Below are 26,273 nucleotides of genomic sequence, written 5' to 3' on the forward strand. Positions count from 1 at the left end.
CAATGGTGCAAAAACCATCAGCAGAAGTGGGGTTGTGATGTAAACTAGTGCGGCTGCATCCCCTTTTCCATCTTGGGGTTGTACGGGTGTAGGTGCTGGTCATGCAGAACACGCCAGACGGTTTGTTGATCAACATTCAGTCCACCTGTAATGTTTCTGGTACTCGTGGTGCCTTTTTCTACCCGATGAAGTACAGATAGCATTCTTTTCTGTAGTGAATGATTACTGCTGTAGTACAATATGAACAAAGACTAAAACACAACAGCAGCTACAAATCTTCCTGGGCAAATCACAAACTCAAATTAATGGCATGTAAAAAAACCTCTAATGGCCTGGGACATCAAGTAATCAGTGAAGTACCTTAGTCAGTAGCGCCGAAAATGAGGGAGATTTGAACGTGTGTTGTGGTATTTTGCGTGCAGCGAGAAGACGATGTGTTGGCGGTCTTCATTTACTATGCTAAACTTGACCGTTTTGGTCCCCACTACTAGCCCTCAACGTCTGTAAAGGGAATTTAGTTTCAACCTACAGTTATCAACTCATTATATTTTTTGGGAAGAATTTTACTTTGACATCTAAAAGGCAAGGATAGTTCCTTAGCACACACAGAGAAAATCTTTTTATATTATTAGTATAAATATAGACGTTACCTTTTTGATGTAATTGTCCGAAAACGCAAGTGCATTTGATTAAATCCATCGTAGAAACAAAATGAAAATGAGACTGCAATACATTTATTAACATATTTTTATTTGTGTATCAAAATTGTTAGACCCTGAACATTAGAAATCGCAAACAGAAAAATATATCAGACATTTGATAAAACCGTAATTGACAAACAACAAAAATAACTATAAAATGCCATCGATTAATAAAACTCAGGCTGTAAAAACATAAATAAATGTGAAAAAAACATTATTCAATTTCGATGTCATCTGTAACATTGCTTGCTTACAAAATTCCACATCTGATAATGTTGGTGGAATTATTGCATTATTTGCATGTCACCTACCTTTCACTTTGACTGGCTAAAGTGAAGCGGAACAAAATGTATTTCGAAAGTTACTTTTTATGTGTAGTCTGGGTAACTGTAACTCACGTCCAGCTTTTGAATCTTCTGAAACAACCCTCAAATCAACCAGTAGAAGCGACTCTTAACATCCTAGGACTTAGTCCTCGTCTCCCCAGTCTGACACGGTGCTGTGCGGCCATATCAACGGCACTGTAGAACGCGTAATTCTATGACTGCATCTTATAAATTTTGAGAAGCCTTCAAATCGTGAAGCTCACATCTAATCGACCTATGAATTCCACGTTTTTTCCTCTCTCCTAAACAAATACTAAAGTACTGCTATGACTAAGTTGTGCAGCAGAGGGAGGGAGAGGGTGAATTAGGGACTGATTTCTGGCAGCGTAATGTAGCCACGTTTATTTATTGTTGCGAATTGTGGCCTGAATCCCTCCACTACGGCTCTGAAGCGCTCCCTCTCTGTAGCTCACTAAACGCTGTAAGAGAAAGCGGTTGAGAAAAGACTATATACGCTATTTCGGCAACGTTCTGCATAGGCTGCATCCACTTTGACGACAGGACAGTACCGAAAGTAAACGGCATATTTTTTCGTCAACTGACAGACAACTAAACAAATCCATATAATACAGCAGTTGCTAAAGTCACAATATTTTCCGTTGCACAGCACTGCTAAGTCTGCAGTTTAGCAGAATCACAGAACCACAGACAATCTTTTATAGAACTGTACCATAACTCCGTGATGAATAAAAAGCATGTCATTCGAGGAAGAGCCTAATCCCTTCTCTGACTTTGCTCCACCCCCCCCCCCCCCCCCCTTGCGGATATCTATGCACCCTGCCCCGAGACATCACTCTAATGCCTCTAGCCTTGATAAGGAAGAGAGTACTCCAGTTTCGTCAGATATGAAATATCAGTCTGAAGCCACTCGTTGGCGACTAGATTCCCTGGAGCTTCTAAAGGAAGGATGATTAAATTTTAACGTCCAGTTTACAGTGCGGCCATCAGAATAGAGTGCAAGCCCAGATTACGAAAAGATGGGGAAGGAAATCGGCCGAACCTTTTTCTTAAGAACAATCCCGGCATTTGTAAGGAGCGGTTTAGGGTAATTATGGAAAACTTAAATCTGAATGCCAGGCGGGGATATGAATCGCAGTCCTCTCGAATGCGAGTCCAGTGAGCTAACGACTCCACCATCTCGCTTTGTGGAGCTTCTAAGTGGTTGGAATGTTGATTGTTACGCTTCACCCAAATAGCCTCAGACATTTTCTGTGGAGCTGAGATCGGATGATTTAGCAGACGATTCGAAATGGGATATTCCGCAGTAGTGTTCGTCAGTCGAGAATTGTATACGTGTAGGTTGAGAATTCCACTGTTGTCATCTTGAAAAACTAGTGTGTCGATAGCATCCTCATCACGAAGATGTACGATAAAGGACAACGTTCGCTCACCGATAATATTGAAAGAAACGTCCTGGTTCATGTACACTGTAAGCTGAACGGGTGAGGCCAAGTCAGGTACTAATAACAAGCCCCAAAATATCAGAGAACCACCTCTGGCCCGAATACTGCAGGCTAAACACACCACTGGGCCGTCGCTGTACTCGACGCCCTGTGTCATTTGGAAAGAGAGCAAAATCGCGACCCCTGGACCGCATTACACGCTTCCAATCACCTAATACTCAGTTTCTATCTTGCTTAGCTCAATAAAGACGCAGCACCGTAGAGCTCTGCGTGTCACTGCCTTCCTCGAGGCACCCAACTCCAAATGTCCGTTTCATGCTGTTATCTTCGCAATATTCGCTAGGAAACCTGCAACGACGAACGTGCGTTCTCTGCCAGTTGGAAAACAGATTGTCACACTGGTTTCCGGTCTCTGTCGGAACTACTATTCTTACGCCCTGCTAAATGAATGCATGTTGTACACTATTTCTTGCAGACAGTACTCGTTCATTCACAAACACATCTGGCAACGTCTTTTACGGTATCGTCATGGGCACGTCCAAACCCGATTGCTGTTTTCTGCCATTGTGTCACTTCTTCACGCCGAGTGACCTTACTGCGCCGATTCCACACTACCACATATATACCACTTTACAACCACGTCTTACAGCAGTAGTGGAGGGTCATCGACCAACTGTAATCATTACTCGATGTAGGAATACTTCCGTAGTAGACCCAGGAGGCCATTCAGATTTCGCACAGTTTTGAAATATAGAAAGATGTTGATCGCACAATCTTTACTAAACTTTGCGCGTTTCGAAATTTCATCATCATGAAACTTGTGGAATGAAGTGTGAAAGAAATTATTGACACAAATTATACATAAGTGTGCATCTAAGTACTCCAAATAATATCGTACTTGCATAAAATCAAACTTTAGTACAGAGTTCACAAAAGTGAACACACAAACTGAATACAATACAAATCTCATCTCATGCAGGCATATTGGACAGGGCCGTCGTCTAACGAATAGCACCATTGCCAAACTGCGTCTGGTGATTGAACTATGAAAGATCTAAACGGTGGCCAGTAGGCGGTGCTAGCATTGACCACAGAAAGCAAGTCAAAGAGTAACTTTACAAACTTCTATGCACTGTGATTAAGTGCACGTCAGCACCTCTTGAACAAATTTGACAAAAACATTTTCGCTACTTTTCCCGAAGAGAAACTCATACTAACAGTATGAAAACCGCGTCGTTAGCCACACCGTAAAAAAAAAGTTAACAGAGGTAGTTTTTCGTCAATAATCAAAACAGAAGAAAATTTTAACCAGTAACTGGGTGGTACAATATAAACAGAAAACCCTTATGAGTAATAAGTAAAATATAAGTGCGAAGGAATAAGTGCGCAAACATCACAAAATAAATGTACAAAGTATCACAAAATGAAGTCAAATTACAATAGACGAACAACCAGTTTGGTACTGGTTCTATTCGATAGATGACACTGTCAAATATGCCTCCATGAGATGAGATTTGTATTGTATTTAGTTTGTGGTAAGTACGATACTTTACAGAATTTGTGTGCATTGGAATACTTAGATGCACACTTATGTATAATTTTTGTCAATAATTTCTTATACACTTCATTCCACAGCTTGTACGATGATGAAATTTCGAAACGTGTAATGCTTAATAAAGAACTGTGCGGCCAAGACCTTTCCATATTTCAAAGTGGTGCCAAATCGCCTGCTCTACTACAGAAGTATTCCTACAACAAGTAATGACAACAGTTGGTCGCTGGTTCTCCACCGCTGTTGTAAGACATGGCAGTAAACTGGTTTATATGGGGCAGTATTGAATCAGTGCAGGAAGATGAGTCGACGTGAAGAAGTGAGATGTTGACAGAAAGCAGCAATCGTGTTTGGACGTGCCCATGACCATAGCGTAAATAAAGTTTCCAGATGTGTTGCTGCATCAAAGTGCAGTGCCTACAAGAAACGATATACAAGTCGCATTATGCACCACAGTACTCCCGAACAGATATTGATCGACAGAGAACGGAAACCAGTGCGACGATCTGTTTTGCATCTGGCAGAGAATTCACGTTCGTCTTTGGCAGATTCCGAGCGAATATTGCGAAGGTAACAGCATGAAATGGACATTTGGAGTCGAGTACCTCGAAGAAGGCAGTGACATATAAAGCTCTACGCCTTTATTGGGCCAAACAAGACAGAAACTGGGCATTAGCTGCGGTCCATGGGTCTCGATTTTGATCTCTTTTCGAGTGACACATGCTAGCGACGGCACATGTGCCGGGTTTAAGCTGCAATAATCAGACCAGATGTCGTTCTCTGATGTTTTGGGGGTTGTTGTTAATACCTGACTCGGCCTCACTCGTTCAGCATACGGTATATATATGAACCAGGATGTTTATTTCAATATTATCGGTGATCGAATATTGTCCTTTATCGTACATCTTCGTGATGAGAATGCTGTGGACACACTTATTTCGCAAGACGACAACAGTGGAGTTCATAATCTACACGTATACGATTCTCAACTGACGAACACTATCGCAGTCTATTACATTTCAGATCTCCCTCTAAATCAACCGGTCTCAGTTCCACAAAAAATGCCTGGCGCTATTTGGGTCAGACGTAGCAATTAAAATCCCAACTATTTAGAAGCTCCACAGAGCGAGGTGGCGCTGCGGTTAGCACACTGAAATTGCAATTGGGAGGACGGCGCTTCATATCCCCGTCTGGCATCCAGATTTAAGTTTCCCGTGATGACCCTAAATCGCTCCATGCAAATGCCGGGATTGTTCCTATGAAAAGGGTCCAGCCGATTTGCTTCCCCATCCTTTCTTAATCAGAGCTTGTGCTCCGTCTCTAATGACCACACTGTCAACCGGGCGTTAAAGTCTAATCATCCTTCCTCTAGAAGCTCCAAGGAATCAGTATAATTCATTTGAAAAATATGTAAAAATCAGCCAACCGGTTGCATAATTTTTCTATATACCTTGACCAGGTTTCGTCGCCTCTAAGGGTGACTTCATCAGAAGGCCAGGTAATTACATGAAGAACATATCGTCAAAGATGTACAGTGATTTAAGAGCTGAGTTCCTCGAGTCATACATTAAAAAATAAAACATAATGTGCTTCAAAAGGTCAAACATTAAAACATAAGTAACACCACACCGGTGTGTATACGGTTGCTGCAAACGTCAGCCATGTTCAAAGTTTATAATGTATGTCATTAATTTATTGCACACTTCATTCAAAAGCTTGTCTGATAATGAAATTTCGAAACGTGTAACGCTTAATAGAGAAGTGCGCGATCAAGATCTTTCTACAATCAAAGTTTTGCCAACTGTTATCATTTCTACACCATCTACAACGCTGCAAAGCGACCAGTCTGTTGTTTTAAGGGGGTGACTAATATTTTGTCTGGTGACTTTATATCTAGCTTAGACGTCTAGTCAGTAGCTGATCACTAGAGATGGCATGCCGGCCTGTGAGTAATGATGTGCGGTGTTACCCTATAGTGACGAGCTCCCTGTAAGGGGAGTTCTTGCGCACTGGCATGTAGGTGGAGCGCGACTTCATGAAGTCGAGGGCGACCAACGAGCACTTGTCGACCTCGGTGACGTAGCGGTCGAGCAGAGGGTAGAGGCTGACGTCCTCGGCGGTGAAAGCGAACGCCTCGGTGGCTACCTTGCGCACGCCCTCCAGTAAGCTGTGGTAGTTGGGCTCGGGTGCGCCTCTCGGCCACACCTTTTGGGCCATCAGCGCGTGGTCCACGGGATCGCTGCTCCTCTGCACACACGAACAAGGTGGAGCCTGACGGCTGTTGCCCGATCTGTAATGGAACTCAAACAGCACTTGAGAACGCAGCCATTGACTACGCTCACACATTTTGCGTCTACTCATGCTCCTCATACAGAGTGCACAATGAGGCGCTAAGAGAATCCCAACAGATATAACCAGAAGGAGTAAATACGGTGTATCAGGGTCATATACTACGTGAACAAAAGTGTCCGGACACCTGGCTGAAAATGAGTTACAAGTTCGTGGCGCCCTCCATCGTTAATGCTGGAATTCAATATGATGTTAGCCCACCCTTAGCCTTGATGACAGCTCCAAACTTCTCACGCAAACGTTCAATCAATTCCGGAAGGTTTCTTGGGGAATGGCAGCCCATTCTTCACGGAGTGCTCCACTGAGGAGAGGTATCGATGTCGAATGGTGAGGCCTGGCACGAAGTCGGCGTTCCAAAACATCCCGAAGGTGTTCTACACGATTCAGGTCGGGACTCTTTGCAGGCCAGTCCACTACAGGGATGTTATTGTCATGAAACCACTCTGACACATGCTGGGATTATGAACAGGTGCTCGTACGTGTTGAAAGGTGCAAACGCCATCCCCGAATTGCTTTTCAACAGTGGGAAGCAAGAAGGTGCTTGAAACGTCAATGTAGGCCTGTGCTGTGATAGTACCACGCAAAGCAACAGGAGGTGCAAGCCCCCTCCATGAAAAACACGACCACACCATAACACCACTGCCTCCGATTTTTACTGTTGACGCTATATACGCTGGCAGATGACGTTCACCGGGCATTCGCAATACCCCCACCCTGCCATCGGATCGCCACAATGTATACAGTGAATCGTCACTACACACAACGTTTTTGTACTGTTCAATCGTCCAATGTACACGCTCCTTACACCAAGCGAGGCGTCGTTTGGCATTTACTTGCGTGATGTGCGGCTTATGAGCAGCCGCTCGACCGTGAAATCCAAGTTTTCTCACCTCTCGCCTAACTGTCATAGTACCTGCAGTGGATTGTGAAGCAGTTGGGAAGTCATGTGTGATGGTCTGGATAGATGCCTGCCTATTACACATTACAGCCCTCATCAACTGTCGGCGGTCTCTGTCAGTCAACAGACGAGGTCGGCCTGTACGCTTTTGTGCTGTAAGTGTCTCTTCACGTTTCCACTTCACTATCACATCGGAAACAGCGGACCTAGGTATGTCTAGGAGTGTGGAAATCTCGCGTACAGACGTATGACACAAGTGACACCCAGTCACCTGACCACGTTCGAAGTCCGTAAGTTCCGAGGAGCGCCCCATTCTGCTCTCTCACTTTGTCTAATGACTACGAGGTCGCTGATATGGCGTACCTGGCAGTAGGTGGCAGCACAATAACCTAATATGAAAAACGTATGTTTCTGGGGGTGTCCGGATACTTTTGATCACATAGTGTACGTTCATTAAGTTGTGCAGGACACTGTTGCCAATTTTCAGACATACGATAAAAATTTTGCGGGTATAGCTACCAAATTAAGACGCTGTATTTGTTGTTTAGTTAACCAATTATTTTTTTGTTGCATTGGAAAGAGAACTTCAGTGGCATAGTAAGTGTAGAACTTGACGACATATAAGGGGTAATCATAAAGCTTTAATTATCAACTAAAAGGAAAGCTACAGTTGTGCTTCTGAAACTTGATAATGATGTAATTTATATTGTCTCATGTTCTTCGGGTGGAACACCAACGTAACAGTGTACAGGGACAACCCAGCAAATCTGCAGTAGCTGAATACTATGTGGAATACGAACAGTGGTATGACGAGATAAAAGTTCTGACTCTGACTCCCATATTCTGGGACAGTATCATTACAGAGTAAATTGAAATCAAGCTGGCGGGGAGGGGGGAACCTGGCCAACAAGAACGCTGGAACGCTGCCTGTCAACTCAGCATGGCATGGGACCCGTAGTGGAACTGATTAGTGGTCCAGCCATTTAAGTTATGTTTTGTATTTGTAGATACAAACAATCGCAGTACTCCATACTTACAAATACTCGGAGTACCCTATACACTTAGACAACCAGATCAGTCGTTTCTCTGAAGTCATAAATATATTTGCTTCTTGTATTTGACTAAAGAAGTAATGAAGTATTATTTTTTCATATTCTATTAAAAATGTAAATATCGAAAATATCACAAATTTAGAGCAACTATATTTTTCTAAATTTTGGGAAGATATTTAAAACTGTTACGAGTATTGTTATTGACGTTATTACTTCAGTAACTTTGTGGAAGACAACATGAGAAATATTTGTAACATAAACTATTGCTGTTAAAGAAATCGATTTTTGGAAATACTTATCTTTGTAACACTATATTCGTATCTTAGGTGTTCGTATTGTGTTTGATTTGTCAGTAGTAGTACGTACTTGTGAAGCGATACGTGCTGGTTGACTTCGTTTCATGTATTTGTGCAGTTGTGATTCAAAAATGTTAGACTGAATGAAAGTGTAATAAATATGTCTAGAACACCTGCAACTCTTATACTAATATTAATACTTAGCACAAAAATTGAACCTTTGTACTCTACTGCAAACCATCAGAAATGAGTTAAATTTCTAGGCAACAGAGCTTCCATGATAAACATTCGCCCGATCTGTCCCCTTGGAACCACTTTTTCTTGGACACATTGAAAGACACTGTCAACCGGAACCATCCCGCCACGCTGGAAGAGCTTGAATCGGTGATCTGTACGACATCTGAATCCATTACCGTTGAGGCACTGCAGCATGTAATGACAAATTTCATTGTTAGTTTGTGTCACGGCCGTACTACGAGTGGTGAACATTTCGAAGAGATTGTAGTGTGATTGCAAGGACTGCTTGCTGAAGAGATCTACATCTACATCTACATTGATTCTCTGGAAATCACACTTAAGTCCCTGGCAGAGAGTTCATCGAACCACCTTCACAATAATTCTCTATTGTTCCACTCTCGAACAGTTTGCGGATAAAATTAACGCCTCTTTCCTTGCGAGCTCTGATCTCCCTTATTTTATTATGATGATCATTTCTCTCTATGTAGGTCAGCGTCAACCAAATATTTTCGACTTCGGAAAGGAGAGCAGGCGATTGAAATTTAGTGAGAAGATACCGCCGCAACGAAAAACGTCTTTGTTTTAATGATGCCCACCCCAAATCCTGCATCGTTTCAGTGACACTCTGCCCGCTGTTTCTAGACAATACAAACCGTGCTGCCCTTCTTTGAACTTTCTTTACATACTCCGTTAATCCTTACTGGTAAGGATACCACACCGCGCAACAGTACTCCGAAAGGGGACCGAAAAGCATAGTGTAGACAGTCTCTTTCATAGGTCTGTTCCATCTTCTGAGATCTAAGTGTTCTACCAGTAAAATGCAAGCTTTGATTCACCTTCCCTGTAACATTTTCTGTGAGTTCTTTCCAATTTACGTTGTTCGTAATTGTAATTACTAGGTATTTAGTTGAATTTATGGCCTTTAGATATGATTGATATATCGTGTAATAGAAATTTAACAATTTCCTTTTAGCACTCATGTGGATAACCCCACACTTTTCATTTCTTAGGGTCAATTCCCAATTTTCGCACCATACAGATATATTTTCTAAGCCTTTTTGCAGTTTGTTTTGATCTTCTGGTACGTTTATTAGATGATAAACGTCAGCGTCACCTGCAAGAAGGCTGCTCACACTGTCTCCTAAATCGTTTACATAGATAAGTAGCAACACAAGTCTTATAACACTACCTTCGGGAACGCCACAAACCACTTCTGTTTTACGCGATGACTTTTCGTCACTTCCTGATAGGAAATCACGAATCCAGTCACATAACTGAGACGATATCCCATTAGCACGCAGTTTGATTACAAGCCCCTTGTGAGGTACAGTGTCAAAAGCTTTCTGTAAATCTAGAAATACGGAATCAATTGGAAATCTCTTTTCGAAAGCACTGAACACTTCGTGTGAGCGAAGAGCCAATTGTGTTTTTCTAAATCCGCGTTGACTATGTCTCAATAGACCTTTCTCTTCGCGGTAATGTTCGAACACAATATATGTTCTAAAATGCTGTTGCATATTACATTAATAATATGAGTCTGTAATTTAGTGGATTAATCCTACTATCTTTCTTGAATACTGGTGTGACCTGTGCAACTTTCCAGTCTTTGGGTACGGATCTTTCGTCGGGCGAACGGTTGTATATGATTGTTAAGTAGGAAGCTATTGCATCAACATGCTCTGAAAGGAACCTAATTGGTACACTGTCTGGACCGGAGGACTTGCGTTTATTAAATGATCTAAGTTGTTTCATTACTCCCACGATATCTGCTTCTAGGTTACTTATGTTGGCAGCTGTTCTCGATTCTGGAATATTTACTTTGTTTTCTCTGATGAAGGAATTTCGGAAGGCTGTGTTTAGTATCTCTGCTTTGGCAGCACTGTCATTGACAGTATTTCCATTGCTATTGCGCAGAGAAGGCATTGAGTGTGTCTTCCTGCTACCACGCTTTACATACGAGGGGTGTCCAGAAAGTAAGTTCCGATCTGTCGCGAAATGGAAGCGACTATGAAAATCCGATAACGCTTTGCACATACGTGTTGGGCAGTGTGTCTAGTATGACCCTAGATAGCATCACGTCGCTCTTCTCATTTCTGAGCTCACAGTGAGCGTCTAGAAAATACACTCCTGGAAATGGAAAAAAGAACACATTGACACCGGTGTGTCAGACCCACCATACTTGCTCCGGACACTGCGAGAGGGCTGTACAAGCAATGATCACACGCACGGCACAGCGGACACACCAGGAACCGCGCTGTTGGCCGTCGAATGGCGCTAGCTGCGCAGCATTTGTGCACCGCCGCCGTCAGTGTCAGCCAGTTTGCCGTGGCATACGGAGCTCCATCGCAGTCTTTATCACTGGTAGCATGCCGCGACAGCGTGGACGTGAACCGTATGTGCAGTTGACGGACTTTGAGCGAGGGCGTATAGTGGGCATGCGGGAGGCCGGGTGGACGTACCGCCGAATTGCTCAACACGTGGGGCGTGAGGACTCCACAGTACATCGATGTTGTCGCCAGTGGTCGGCGGAAGGTGCACGTGCCCGTCGACCTGGGACCGGACCGCAGCGACGCACGGATGCACGCCAAGACCGTAGGATCCTACGCAGTGCCGTAGGGGACCGCACCGCCACTTCCCAGCAAATTAGGGACACTGTTGCTCCTGGGGTATCGGCGAGGACCATTCGCAACCGTCTCCATGAAGCTGGGCTACGGTCCCGCACACCGTTAGGCCGTCTTCCGCTCACGCCCCAACATCGTGCAGCCCGCCTCCAGTGGTGTCGCGACAGGCGTGAATGGAGGGACGAATGGAGACGTGTCGTCTTCAGCGATGAGAGTCGCTTCTGCCTTGGTGCCAATGATGGTCGTATGCGTGTTTGGCGCCGTGCAGGTGAGCGCCACAATCAGGACTGCATACGACCGAGGCACACAGGGCCAACACCCGGCATCATGGTGTGGGGAGCGATCTCCTACACTGGCCGTACACCACTGGTGATCGTCGAGGGGACACTGAATAGTGCACGGTACATCCAAACCGTCATCGAACCCATCGTTCTACCATTCCTGGACCGGCAAGGGAACTTGCTGTTCCAACAGGACAATGCACGTCCGCATGTATCCCGTGCCACCCAACGTGCTCTAGAAGGTGTAAGTCAACTACCCTGGCCAGCAAGATCTCCGGATCTGTCCCCCATTGAGCATGTTTGGGACTGGATGAAGCGTCGTCTCACGCGGTCTGCACGTCCAGCACGAACGCTGGTCCAACTGAGGCGCCAGGTGGAAATGGCATGGCAAGCCGTTCCACAGGACTACATCCAGCATCTCTAAGATCGTCTCCATGGGAGAATAGCAGCCTGCATTGCTGCGAAAGGTGGATATACACTGTACTAGTGCCGACATTGTTCATGCTCTGTTGCCTGTGTCTATGTGCCTGTGGTTCTGTCAGTGTGATCATGTGATGTATCTGACCCCAGGAATGTGTCAATAAAGTTTCCCCTTCCTGGGACAATGAATTCACGGTGTTCTTATTTCAATTTCCAGGAGTGTAGTTTCTTCCGCCAAGTACGAGGGCTTGGTGAGAAATTTCGCCTGAAGCTATGCAGCCGACATTACAAAACTGTCGTGTTGTTTCTTCTTCAAGACAATTCTCACCCGGATTCTGCAGGGGCAATGAAGATGCTCCTGCATTGTTTTCATTTGGAAATGTTTGATTACCCACAGTACAGCCCGTAAGCGTCTCCCTCTGAGTTTCATCTCTGCTCACATGAACCGCTGGCTATGAAGACAACATTTTGCAGAGACAACTAGCTGTAGGCCAGCGTAGAGAATTGGCGGAAAGCTCTAGCGGCTGCCTTCTATTTCGCGATCAATCGTAATTTACTTTCTGGACACCCCTCGTAAAAGCAGAATCTGTCTGGATTTTCTGGCAGGTTTCGAGACAAAGTTTAGTTGTGGAAGCTATTGGAAGGATCTCGGATTGAAGTCCGCGCTAAATTGCGAGCGTCTGTAACAGATAACCAATGTTGAGTATTTCGCTTTCGTTTAAATTTGGCATGGTTTTTCGTTGTTCCTGCAACAGTGTTCTGACCTGTTTTGCGTACCATGCAGGATCAGCTCCGTCGTTTGTTAGTTTAATTGGTATAAATCTCTCAATTGCTGTTAATACTATATCTTTGAATTCAAGCCACATCAGGTTACATTTATAGTGTTAATCTTGACGAATTTAATCACGCACAATGATTCTGTACGAGATGCACAGCGTACAGGGGTGTAAGGCTAGTTCGCGTCCGTAGTAGAATACTACACGTGCACCCTGGGTAACGCTAAACGTACTAGCACTAAAGGCAACCAGATAATCCAGATAATCCTGTGCTGGATCTCCTGGTAAACACATCATGAGTGATACCGACCAAATGAACGATGAAGAATTGACTAGAGCACTCGGACCGTGCCTCCGGGTCTGCCACCTAAACATTGAAGGCATAAGTAGGAGCAAATGTGAATTTCTCCAGAGAATTCTCACTCATAACAAAATCGACGTAGTTGCGATACAAGAGACTCATGCGGAAAACATAGATCAGCTGGCCTCTAGAGGAAAAATCCCTGGATTCGAGATACTGGGAGCCACCTATCACCGCAATTACGGCGTGGCAACCTACATACGAAATAAGATAGAAAATGCTTCCCTGTGTAAGATATCTACAGACAACAACATACATGAAGTTGCTGTCAAAATTGGCGAGACCACTATAGTTAACATCTATAAGCCTCCCGGCTGTCCATGGCCTCCAGGAGTACTCCAAGAATATCCCCACCCTGCTATCTACGTAGGAGACTTTAATAGTCACCATGAGAACTGGAAGTACGCACGAAACGACCAGAACGGTGAATCCCTGATGAGCTGGAGTGAGGAGACTAACACCCACCTGATTTTCGACGCCAAGGACCGCGGAACATTTCGATCAGCAGCATGGAGACGAGATTATAACCCTGATTTATGCTTTGTCACTAAAAACAAAAACAACCAACCGCTAGCCGCAACTCGTGAAGTCCTGTCTGTTTTCCCACATAGCCAGCATCGCCCTGTTATCTTAAAAGTCGGAATTAACATCCCAATCATAAAATCCTTTCCTCGCCCACGATGGAATTTCCAGAAGGCAGACTGGGCCTCCTTTGCAGAAAACCTTGACAAGTGTCTAGGTTGGATACCCCCGACTAGGGACAACTATGACAGATTTGTGGGAGCAGTCATCGCCACGGCTTAGAGGAATGTACCCAGAGGCTACCGGAAAGAGTACATCCCTGGCTGGAATGAGAGATGCGAAGACCTGTACCAGGAATTTACCGAAACCAACAACCAAGAAATCGCGGACGAACTGTTGCACAGCTTAGACGCAGCTCGACGGGAAAAATGGATGGACACCGTGGAGAATCTAGATTTCACTAAATCCAGTAGGCAAGCATGGACCCTACTCCGTAACCTGGGAGGCAGTAAACGTAAAATAAAAGACACCCACCCGATAACCCCTAACAATGTGGCCGCACACATAGTTAGAACCTCAAGAGCACCAAGGGACAGAACACACACCACGACCGTCAAACGTGAATTAAGATCCTTAAAACAAAGGGCATCGCCTACCTCCGAATTTTCCCAGCCTATCACAGCGGAAGAAGTTGCAGCAGCCTTGTCAAAAATCAAAAGTGGCAAGGCTCCCGGCTTCGATGGCATCCACCCGGAATTCCTACTTCACTGTGAAAAATATACTAGAACATGGCTCGCAAACTTCTTAACAGATATTTTAGAATTGGGTATAATCCCACACCAGCTTAAACGAGCAAAGATTATAGCGATACTAAAGCCAGGCAAACCTAATTACATGCCCCAAAACTATCGCCCTATCGCTCTGCTGAACTGTGTCTATAAGCTGTTGGAACGTATCATCTACAATAGAATAAGCGGAAAAATTCTTGAAGTGGTACAGATTGAACAGGCAGGTTTTCGACCCAACCGCAGTTGCACCGACCAGATCCTCTCCCTAGCAACTCATATAGAGGCGAGCTTTCAGAAAAAACTCAAAACATCAGTAGCCTTTATTGACCCATCAGCCGCTTATGATACCGTTTGGCGACAAGGCCTGATATTTAAGTTGCTGCGGGTTATACCATGTAATAAGCTGGCCAACCTCATTGATAACATGCTCACAGATAGAAGTTTCAGAGTCATAATGGGCGACTTAAAAAGTGACCAAATGAAGCTCAACAATGGTTTACCACAAGGCTCCGTTCTGGCGCCATTGATGTTTAACCTCTACGTATCTGACTTACCTGAAACCACTTCTCAAAAATTCGGATATGCCGACGACTGGGCAATAGCTGCAACAGGCAGATCAATGGAGGCAACGGAAAACACATTAACTGCGGATCTAACAAAGCTGGGAGATTACTTCCGAAGGTGGAGATTACGGCCAAACGCGACAAAAACGGAGGTGACATGCTTTCACCTCGACAATGCCCAAGCAAAAAGAAAGCTTAACGTTCATTTCGAAAACAGGCAGCTAAACCATAATAATTACCCCAGATATCTAGGCGTCACCTTTGACAGAACCCTAACATTCAAGGAACACCTACGTAATACAGCCGCAAAACTTAAAACTCGAAATAATATCATACAGAAGCTATGTGGGACCACGTGGGGCTCTTCCGCGGCTGTACTGAGATCTTCGGCTCTGGGACTTGTCTACACAACAGCAGAATATGCCGCACCGGTATGGCTAAACAGTAAACACACAGGCATGATCGATGCTCAACTAAACTACACAATGAGGATGATATCAGGAACAATAAAGCCAACGCCTTTACACTGGCTACCTATACTGAGCAACATTCCCCCACCGGACCTGTGCAGAGAGAACGCTCTCTTACGCGAGTATGGAAAAGTGCTGAACAACGAGAAACTGCCAATCCATAAGGATGTTCCTGCCCTGGAGATGAACAGATTGCGCTCAAGACACCCCTCTTTAAAAAAGGCAAAAAATACGCATCCCCTCAACCCGGATTATGGCAACCTCTGGAAAATGCGGTGGAGAGAATCTGTGCCCCAAAACCTGCAGAATATGCCATGCATCAATGTCCAACCACCAGGATTCAATTTGCCAAGGAAAACTTGGACGACCCTGAATCGAATTCGGACAAATAACGGCAGATGTGCAGACAGCCTCCACAGGTGGGGTAAAATCACCACCCCGAGATGTGACTGCGGTGCGGACCGGCAGACGATTCGTCACATCGTGGAAGATTGTCCTCTGAGACGTTTTGCAGGAGACCCCAATGAGTTTCTGACCGCGACTGAAAGTGCAATAGACTATGTCACAAATCTGGATGTTTGTTTGTGAACTTTTGTTTGTTATATACACTATTTTTAAACACTTTTATATCTACAACTATATGTTACACACTGTGACTACTCTTTATTTCTGTGTCTTATGATTTTTATGTCTTTTCTATATGATGTGTTATATGCCATAAGCTAAATAAATAAATAGCGTACAGTGCCATCTGTTAGCAGCTTTTCGAACTATTTCGAAACTTCAGCATAAAATTCTTACAGGTTCACAGAAAACGTACCTCTTGTTGTACTATATACTTATATGGATATGGTGTCTGCTCTTTCGGACATGTCCTAAAGAACAGACACCATATCCATATAAGTATATAGTTCTGACAACACCGGCCACGACCTTCTTCTTTTGTGCGGGTGCACACATATTCTCCGAACTCTTACGGGACTTGGTAAGAATGTCTTCCACGAGTAATGAGTGTGTTGGGGTGGGACACTACGAGTGTAGTTTGTGAACATACAAGGTGAGATTGTGGGTCTCGAGGGAGGTGTGCGTGAGATAGTCCCCGCAATCGCACCATCTTCTGTGCCCTCGATGGCTCAGCTGGAGCCGGCACGGTAGCTCAGCGTGTTCTGTCCGAGGGTTAGCTGTCCTCTGTAATAAAAAAACTGAGTTAATGGATCAACGACGAACTGAAACGGGTGTCTTGCGACGTCCGCCACGAGCAGATACAAAGAACGAAAACGGAAAAAGTGAGATTAAAAAAAAGATGGGTAGAGCGTCTGCCATGTTAGCAAAAGATGCCGGGTTCGAGTCCCGGTCGGGGCACATATTTTCACCTGTCCTCGTTGATATATATCAACGCCCGTTAGCAGATGAAAGTATTAATATAATTCTAATTTCTTTTTTGTACTCGTCTGTCGATTTAGTTTTCAAGATATTTATTTTTAATTTTGTAATCGGGGACTCCTTCCCTCGACATCCTGTACGTAAATGTGTGCAGTGAGAGCGGAACACCGTACCTCGAAGTACTCGTGTGTGTAGCTGATGTTCTCCATGCCGACGGCGAGCTCGCTGTGCACCAGATCGGCCTTGCTGTTGATGGTCCTGGGCGGGGGCAGCAGCAGCGAGGTGACGATGGCGGCCGTGTAGTAGGTGTCCAGCAGCAGGGCGCACGCGAAGCTCAGGAACACCAGCATGCGCCAGCTGGGCCGCTCCGTGTCCAGAGTCGTGCCTGAGGGGGAGCGACCAACAGTGCGCTGTCACCCGCCAACACAGAAAACCGTGGGGAGCAGCTGTTCCTTACAGCTGGTGGGGCAGAAGTCGCCATCAAAAATGTTTAACATTGTTGTACCGAATCAAGAGACGACATGAGACTCAAACAGAAACATGAAGCGACTGTAGGTCCAGAAGAAAATGCATTTAACAGAAAACGATACATGCAGAATGGGAATAACACAGAAACGAATGTTCTTGCACACTTCTTACATACAGGACTGGCCATTAAAATTGCTACACCAAGAAGAAATGCAGATGATAAGCGGGTGTACATTGGGCAAATATATTATACTAGAACTGACAAGGGATTACATTTTCACGCAATTTGGGTGCATATATCCTGAGAAATCAGTACCCAGAACAACCACCTCTGGCCATAATAAAGGCATTGATACGCCTGGGCATTGAGTCAAACAGAGCTTGGATGGCGTGTATAGGTACAGCTGCCCATGCAGATTCAACACGATACCACAGCTCATCGAGAGTAGTGACTGGCGTATTGTGACGAGCCAGTTGCTCGGCCGCCATTGACCAGACGTTTTCAATTGGTGAGAGATCTGGAGAATGTGCTGGCCAGGGCAGCAGTCGAACATTTTCTGTATCCAGAAAGGCCCGTACAGGACCTGCAACATGCGGTCCTGCATTATCCTGCTGAAATGTAGGGTTTCGCAGGGATCGAATGAAGGGTAGACCCACGGGTCGTAACACATCTGAAATGTAACGTCCACTGTACAAAGTGCCGTCAATGCGAACAAGAGGTGACCGAGACGCGTAACCAATGGCACCCCATACCATCATGCCGGGTGATACGCCAGTATGGCGATGACGAATACACGCTTCCAATGTGCGTTCACCGCCATGTCCCCAAACACGGATGTGACCATCATGATGCTGTAAACAGAACCTGGATTCATCCGAAAAAATGACGTTTTGCCATTTGCGCACCCAGGTTCGTCGTTGAGTACACCATCGCAGGCGGTCCTGCCTGTTATGCAGCGTCAAGGGTAACCGCAGCCATTGTCTCCGAGCTGATAGTCCATGCTGCTGCAAACGTCATCGAACTGTTCGTGCAGATGGTTGTTGTCTTGAAAACGTCCCCATCTGTTGACTCAGGGATCGAGACGTGGCTGCACGATCCGTTACAGCCATGCGGATAAGATGCCTGTCATCTCCACTGCTAGTGATACGAGGCCGTTGGGTTCCTTCACGGCGTTCCGTATTACCCTCCTGAACCCACCGGTTCCATATTCTGCTAACAGTCATTGGATCTCGACCAAAGCGAGTAGCATTGTCGCGATTCGATAAACTGCAATCGCCATAGGCTACAATCCGACCTTTATCAAAGTCAGAAAAGTGATGGTACGCATTTCTCCTCCTTACACGAGGCATCACAACAACGTTTCACCAGACAACGCCGGTCAACTGCTGTTCGTGTATGAGAAATCGGTTGAAAACTTTCCTCAAGTCAGCACGTTGTAGGTGTCACCACCGGCGCCAACGTTGTGTGAATGCTCTGGAAAGCTAATCATTTGTATATCACAGCATCTTCTTCCTGTCGGTTAAATTTCGCGTCTGTAGCACATCATGTTCGTGGTGTAGTAATTTTAATGGCCAGTAGTGTACTTCAAACTCCTTCTGCATGCTGACCATCATTCTCGGCACAGAGTTGGATTCGCTGCGATGTGCGTCTGCTTGCCCAGCGCAGCACTTGGGGAGTGATCATTCTTAGGGTTCTCTGTCGCCGAGGATTAAACGCCTGGAGACCGGGAGCTACGATACACAGCACTTTCATCTATCAACATAACCTCGTGGAGAGTCGCTGATGGCAAAAGCTGCTCGTAACTGGTTGTACGAATCACAGCGCGTATTCATAATACGATCACTTAATTCATGGATGCTATCTGTTCGAAATGAACAGTAACCATCTTTCCTCATCCAACAACACATGGAGGTTCTGGGGATGTACATTTCCGCCGATCGCTTCCTTTTCGATTTTAATGGTGAACAAATCAATGACGCACATATGTATTCAGTGACTTCATTATCGTTGTCGTATTTCTTGGGTCTTCCACAGCGTGGTGCAACCGCCACAGGCTCACCTGCGAAGCCCTTTCTTTCCATCTTCCGAAGATTAGCTTCAGTTGGGCTTCTTTCTTGAAGCGGCTAAAAATTTTTCTCCTAATTTCATCATATGTCCAACCTGTTCGTTCTTTTTCATGTACCTGTATGCTAAGAATGAGAAGTTCTTCAGTTGTAAATCTGCTTGTATCTGCCATTATAACACAAAGTTTACAACAGTATTACCTCGGTAACAAAACAGAACACGATCACGTGCCGTTTAATCGCCAGAACCACAAGCGAAACAACGCAATCACGTGCCGTATTGTCATGGACTGACGCCTGCATTGTTGTAATTTGAGTGAGTTCTACCAGAAGACAGACGAACTACGGCCAGGGAACACTATTTTCAACCTAGAATACATTTCCAGAACTATGTAACCGCGAAAATTAACGTACAGTTGAACACATTCCGATCGTGAGTTCCGGCCACCCCTGTACATTATTCACTACCATCTTCTCATTATGATGTGATGCATTTTCTGTACAAAGGTAGAAATGAAATGTTCCGAGCTTTTGCAGTAGACGTGCCAAATGGGCCCGATCGACAGCTGTGTCATCTTCAGCCAATGACATCATCAGATGCGATATGAAGGGGCATGTGGTCAGCACACTGCTCTCCTCGTCGTTTTCGGGTTTCTTGACCTTGGAACCGCTACTAATCGTTCGAGTGAGTCCTCAGTTGGCCTCACGAGACTGAGCGGACCCCGTACCAGCCTTCTCTCCAACGGAAATTCCTTGGAAGTAGATGGAATCGAACACGGGTCCCCTGCACGGCAGTCACTGCACTGATCCCTCAGCTACCTGAGGCAGACTTCTTCAGTACTGGGTGTATCTTAATTAGTAATGAAAAATTATTTGTATAATAATAATATTTCAATAATAATACTGTAACTATTAAAATATAAAATATTTTCATTTATCTCCATACATTTTTAACCCAATACACAAAGCCCTAAAAATGTGAGCTTGTGAATTTTTAACAACTACTTGCTGTACCCAGACACGTGCTGCTGTGACTTAATCTAGTTGAATGGAAAACTGCTAATAATTATGGTAAGTAGATATAAGTCTAATCTTTTCTCCTCTGTCTGAGTCCGACTCCTGCTCCTCGTCTCTTTGTCCACTTCCTCCTCCTTCCCTCTCTCTCTGTGCAGCATCTTCTCCCTGCTCTCATCTTCTCCTCCCCTCTCTCTCCATCTCCTCCTGCCCCACTTCTTTCCATCACTCTCTGTTCATCAGCTCCTCTCCCTTTTCTCTGTCCACCTTCTTCTCCTCCGTTTCGCCATCTCCTCCTGACACTTCTCTCCTTTCCACTCTTTATGCCAATTTCCTCCCGCCCCTCTATCTCCTCTTCCGCCCTTCCTCTCACATTCATTGTTGTTTATGTGGTGTCACTGCCAGACACCACACTTGCTAGGTGGTAGTTTAAATCGGCCGCGGTCCATTAGTACATGTCGGACCCGCGTGTCGCCACTGTGTGATCGCAGACCGAGCGCCACCACACGGCAGGTCTCGAGAGACGTACGAGAACTCGCCCCAGTTGTACGACGACGTTGCTAGCGACTATACTGACGAAGCTTTTGCTCTCATTTGCCGAGAGACAGTTAGAATAGCCTTCAGCTAAGATAATGGCTACGACTTAGCAAGGCGCCAATTGTCACAGTGCATGTATCTAAAGAGTCTCACTTGTATCGCCACAATCTCCAGATGTCTCATCAAGAACGATGTACACAAGGAGTGATTAAAAGTTAAGTATATTCCAAAGCTACGTATTTTCTTTATAGCATTCATTAAGTCTCCTGTTTCAGACCTCACTCCATCCTTCGTGAGTTAGCGCGTGCATCTTGGCCGCCTCTTTCAATTAGTGTGCGTAGTGTTGGCAAGTCTGCCGACACTACAGTTTATTGTTATTGCAAATTCATATTCTGTAGCAGAAGATTTTTGGTAATAACTTTTCCCCATTTATTTAAATTCTCCTATTTACTTAAATGATATGTAAACACACATATCAAAAAAAAGTTTTGCATCACCTGGGTTCCGAGAGTTCCGGAACCTGTATATCAAATTGGAATAGAGATCAACATAAACAACATTTCCGCACTTTTTATTGCTCATGAAAACCACACATTGCTTGTTGTATCATCATTCAGAGCTGGTGGTTCAGATTGCTGTACACACTGGTACCTCTAACACCCAACAGCATGTCCTCTTGCATACTATCCACAAGTTCATCAAAGCACTGTTGGTCCAGATTGTCCCACTCCTCAACGGCGATTCGGCGTGGATCCCGCAGAGTGGTTGGTGGATCACGTCATCAATAAACAGCCCTTTTCACTCTATCCCAGGCATGTTCGATAGGGTCCATATCTGAAGAACATGCTGGCCACTCTAGTCGAACGATGTCGTTATCCTGATGGAAGTCATTCACAAGTTGTCCACGATGGGGGCGAGAATTGTCGTCCATAAGACGAATGCCTCGCCAATATGCTGCCGATGTGGTTGCACTATCGGTCGGAGGATGGCATTCACGTATCGTACATCCGTTACGGCGCCTTAAATTACCACCAACGGCGTACGTCACCACCCCAAAACAGCAGGGAACCTCCACCTGGCGGCACTCGCTGGACAGTGTGTCTAAGGCGTTAAGCCTGACCGGGTTGGCTCCAAACACGTCTCCGACGGTTGTCTGGTTGAAGGCATATTCGACACTCATCAGTAAAGAGAACCTGATGCCAGTCCTGAGCGGCTTGTTCGGCATGTTGTTGGGCCCATCTGTACTGCGCTGCATGGTGCCGTGGTTGCAAAGATGCACCTCGCCATGGACGTCGAGAGTGAACTTGTTTATCATGCAGGCTATTGCGTACAGTTCGAGTCGTAACATTATGCCCTGTGCTGCACGAAAAGCATTATTCAACGTGGTGGCGTTGCTGTCAGGGTTCCTCCGAGCCATAATCCGTAGGTAGCGGTCATCCACTGCAGAAGCAGCCCTTGGACTGCCTGAGAGAGGCATGTCATCGACACTCCCTGTCTCTCTGTATCTCCTCCACGTCCGAACAACATCGCTTTGGTTCACTCCGAGACGCCTGAACACTTCCCTTGCTGACAGCCCTTCGTGGCAAAAGGTAAGAACGCGGACGCGATCGAACCGCGGTATTGACCGTCTAGGCATGGTTGAACTACAGACAACACGAGCCGTGTACCTCCTTCCTGATCGAATGACTGGAGCTGATCGGCTGTCGGGCCCCCTCCGTCTAATAGGCTCTGCTCATGCATGGTTGTTTACATCTTTGGGCGGGTTCAGTGACATCTCTGGACAGTCAATGGGACTGTGTCTGTGATACAATATCCACAGTCAACGTTCTGGGAACCTAGGTGATGCAAAACTTTTTTGACGTGTATATTTCAAAAGAGGTATACAGGATGAAGCGAAATACCCGCACTCGATCTCTGCAGCGCGGCTCTTCACATGCCAGCGATAAAAAAATGTCTCACACAAAATTTCGTCCGGCGAGTACATCCGGCAGAAAAAGGATGTTAGAGTGGTAATCTAACAACACTGCATCCGAATGTATCGTAACTACCGCTACTGGCATTTATGTTGTACAGTTGGTGCAGTGGATAGAGTTTTGGCTTAGCATGCAGGAGGTCGAGGGTTCAGTCCTGGATTGGGGCGCTTTTTTTTATCTGTTTATTTCAGTCTGACATTTCATATTGTAATATATATCGTTTCTTATGTCACATGTATCCGAAATTTACAACATTTTGTAACGCTGAACACAACAAATACGTGGTTAGACAAATAAGAAATAGACAGTTGAAACAAATAATGGGACCGTGGTGATAACACATACAAATAGTAACCAAGTTTGGACATTATTCGCAAAGCACCTTGCTAGTCCTACTGATAACGTAAGACCCTAACGAAATGTAATAGACCTAAACGAGGCAAGAACAATAGTTGGTACTAATCTATGTGACCATTAGAGGAGGGTACAAAGAAAACAGGTTTCGCATCTAGTAGACGAAGTGGTGCAAATAAATTGGAGCCCACGAGGTGGAAAGGGCTTCTTTCAACTCTGACCAATCATCCATTTCTACGATTGTAGTACGTAAGTGCGAACGTTTTCCAGAAGAACCGCTGCAATCGCTGTTGACGATTAAGATGCCCGATACCGTACCATCTGGACTACATTTATCAAATAAAAAACATATGCTTGATCAGAATCGTACCCGCAACCTCCTGCACGCTAATCCCAAACTCTATATACTGAACCAACTGTACACCACAAGTAGGATGTGTTGACAGAGGTAGTTACAGTGCATGTGGTTACAGAGTTGCCAGATTGCCACTCATTAACGTCCTTTTTCTGCCGGATGTTCTCGACGGACGAAATTTTGTGAGAGACATTTTTTTATCGGTGGCTTGCGAGGAGTCGCGCTGAGAAGCTCGAGTGCGGGAATTTCGCTTCACCCTGTATAAAAACAAGCGCGTATTTGAATGCAATGTTGTCTCAGAATTTCAAGTCAACCGACCGACTATTTTGCGGGTTTTGCGAACACAAACTCTATTATCTATTGCATACGCCCCACGTTTTTCGTTATAAATCTTAACAGAGTTGTCACAGCTATCAAAAAATCAGAAGCACAAGCTATCAAAATTATCTCTAAGGCGTGAGGAATCTCTGGTGCAGAATCTTTTGAATGAAATGAATGTTCCTCACTCTTATAAATAGATACTCGAAAGTTTCTGAAAAAACAACTTTCGAAGTTTTCGATGTATTTTCCAGATACTTGTGCCTTTTACTGCGCAATATGCTCAAGCCAAATGGTGGCGTAGTGGCTGGCGTCATGACTCTTTTTCTTTTTTTTTAAATTTAGCGGCCCGTTTTTGAAACCATATTATTACTTTTACTTTTATTTTTCATGTGTGTAGAAGATTATTACAAGAATTTTTCCCGGTGCGTATTGTTATAACGTTGTCCTTATTTGCCTACGTCAGATGAATGAATTAAGAAAAAAAGAATGAGAAAATTTTTTGAAACTGTTTTCCGAAAAAGTGGCCCCTATATACAGGGTGATCAAAAAGTCAGTATAAATTGGAAAACTGAATAAATCACGGAATAATAGGGGTTGGTTGGTTGTTTTTGGGGAAAGAGACCAAACTACGAAATCATCGGTCTCATCGGATTAGGGAAAGACGGGGAAGGAATTCGGCCGTGCCCTTTCAAAGGAACCATATAGCCATTTGCCTGGAGCGATTTAGGGAAATCACGGAAAACCTAAATCAGGATGGCCGGACGCGGGATTGAACCGTCGTCCTCCCGAATGCGAGTCCAGTGTGCTAACCACTGCGCCACCTCGCCCGGTACGGAATAATGTAGATAGAGAGGTACAAATTGATACACATGCTTGGAATGACATGGGGTTTTATTAGAACCAGAAAAAAAATACAGAAGTTCAAAAAATGTCCGACAGATGGGGCTTCATCTGATCAGAATAGCAATAATCAGCATAACAAAGTAAGACAAAGCAAAGATGATGTTCTTTAGAGGAAATGCTCAATATGTCCCCCATCATTCCTCAAGAACAGCTGTAGTCGAGGAATAATGTTGTGAACAGCACTGTAAAGCATGTCCGGACTTATGGTGAGGCATTGGCGTCGGATGTTGTCTTTCAGCATCCCTAGAGATGTCGGTCGATCACGATACAGGTAATCGCACGGACTGAGGTCTGGGGACCTGGCAGGCCAAGCATGACGAAAGTGCCGGCTGAGCACACGATCATCACCAAACAACGCGCGCAAGAGATCTTTCACGCGTCTAGCAATATGGGGTGGAGCGCCATCCTGCATAAACAGCGTACGTTCCAGCAGGTGTTTATCAGCCAGGCTGGGGGTGATGGGATTCTGTAACATATCGGCGTACCTCTCATCCGTCACGGTAGCAGTTTTGCTGTCCAGCGCCATCTGTCGGACATTTTGTGAACTTTGTTTTTTTTGTTCTAATAAAACCCCATGTCATTCCAAGCATGTGGTCAATTTTACCTCTCTATCTACATTATTCCGTGGTTTATTAAGTTTTCAAATTTATACTGACTTTTTGATCACCCGGTATATGGTTTGGCGCGAAATTATTGCCAACGCGGCAGATCTTCAGCAGTGTTGACAACAATTTTTTCCTGAGAGAGATTCATAGGAAGAAATGTCACTGTGACAAAACTGCCTTCGGGAGATGCTCGCGGTGTTCAGAACATGTGTTTCGAATACTTCTACGATTGGTATCATCCAGGGGAATGGACCAAATCCTCCTGAAGAATAAACGTATAAGAATTAATATAAGATCTCATATGAGAATGAAATATTAGAATATGTGAATTTAAAAAAATTGTAACCCCTCAACATACCATACACACGTCTAATACATAATAAATGGGTGACACTTATTATAAAACCCAGTTTTAATTTTACAATTAATACAACGCCCTTGCATCCCCTAATTTGATAAGAAACATTCGTGTGGTGATCTTCTACGGACGTGGATAGATAAATTAAAATGAATAAATAAAAATAATAATCGAGTTTCGAACACAGGGCGCAAAATTAAAAACGCCGCGATGTTAACCTCTGAGTCGGCATTTCGTCTGAGCACATCTCGCGGTAAAAGGC

At 44.8% G+C, this 26,273-nt stretch overlaps 1 protein-coding gene across 1 annotated transcript in view; it reads right to left on the minus strand.

The window, feature by feature from the left end:
• The window catches only part of LOC126232574 (ionotropic receptor 75a-like), a 37,245-nt gene extending 17,636 nt beyond the window's left edge, over window positions 1-19,609 (minus strand). Inside the window, exons 1-3 of the mRNA XM_049942806.1 lie at window positions 19,588-19,609; window positions 17,233-17,444; window positions 6,012-6,289 (exon numbers count right to left, since the gene is read on the minus strand). Of these exons, the coding sequence (XP_049798763.1) occupies window positions 6,012-6,289; window positions 17,233-17,444; window positions 19,588-19,609 (512 nt within the window). The remainder of the gene's footprint in view (window positions 1-6,011; window positions 6,290-17,232; window positions 17,445-19,587) is intronic.
• Between the last annotated feature and the right edge of the window lie 6,664 nt (window positions 19,610-26,273).

Source organism: Schistocerca nitens, chromosome 1 (assembly GCF_023898315.1).
Source record: "Schistocerca nitens isolate TAMUIC-IGC-003100 chromosome 1, iqSchNite1.1, whole genome shotgun sequence".
In the NCBI taxonomy this organism is placed as follows: Eukaryota; Metazoa; Arthropoda; class Insecta; order Orthoptera; family Acrididae; genus Schistocerca; species Schistocerca nitens.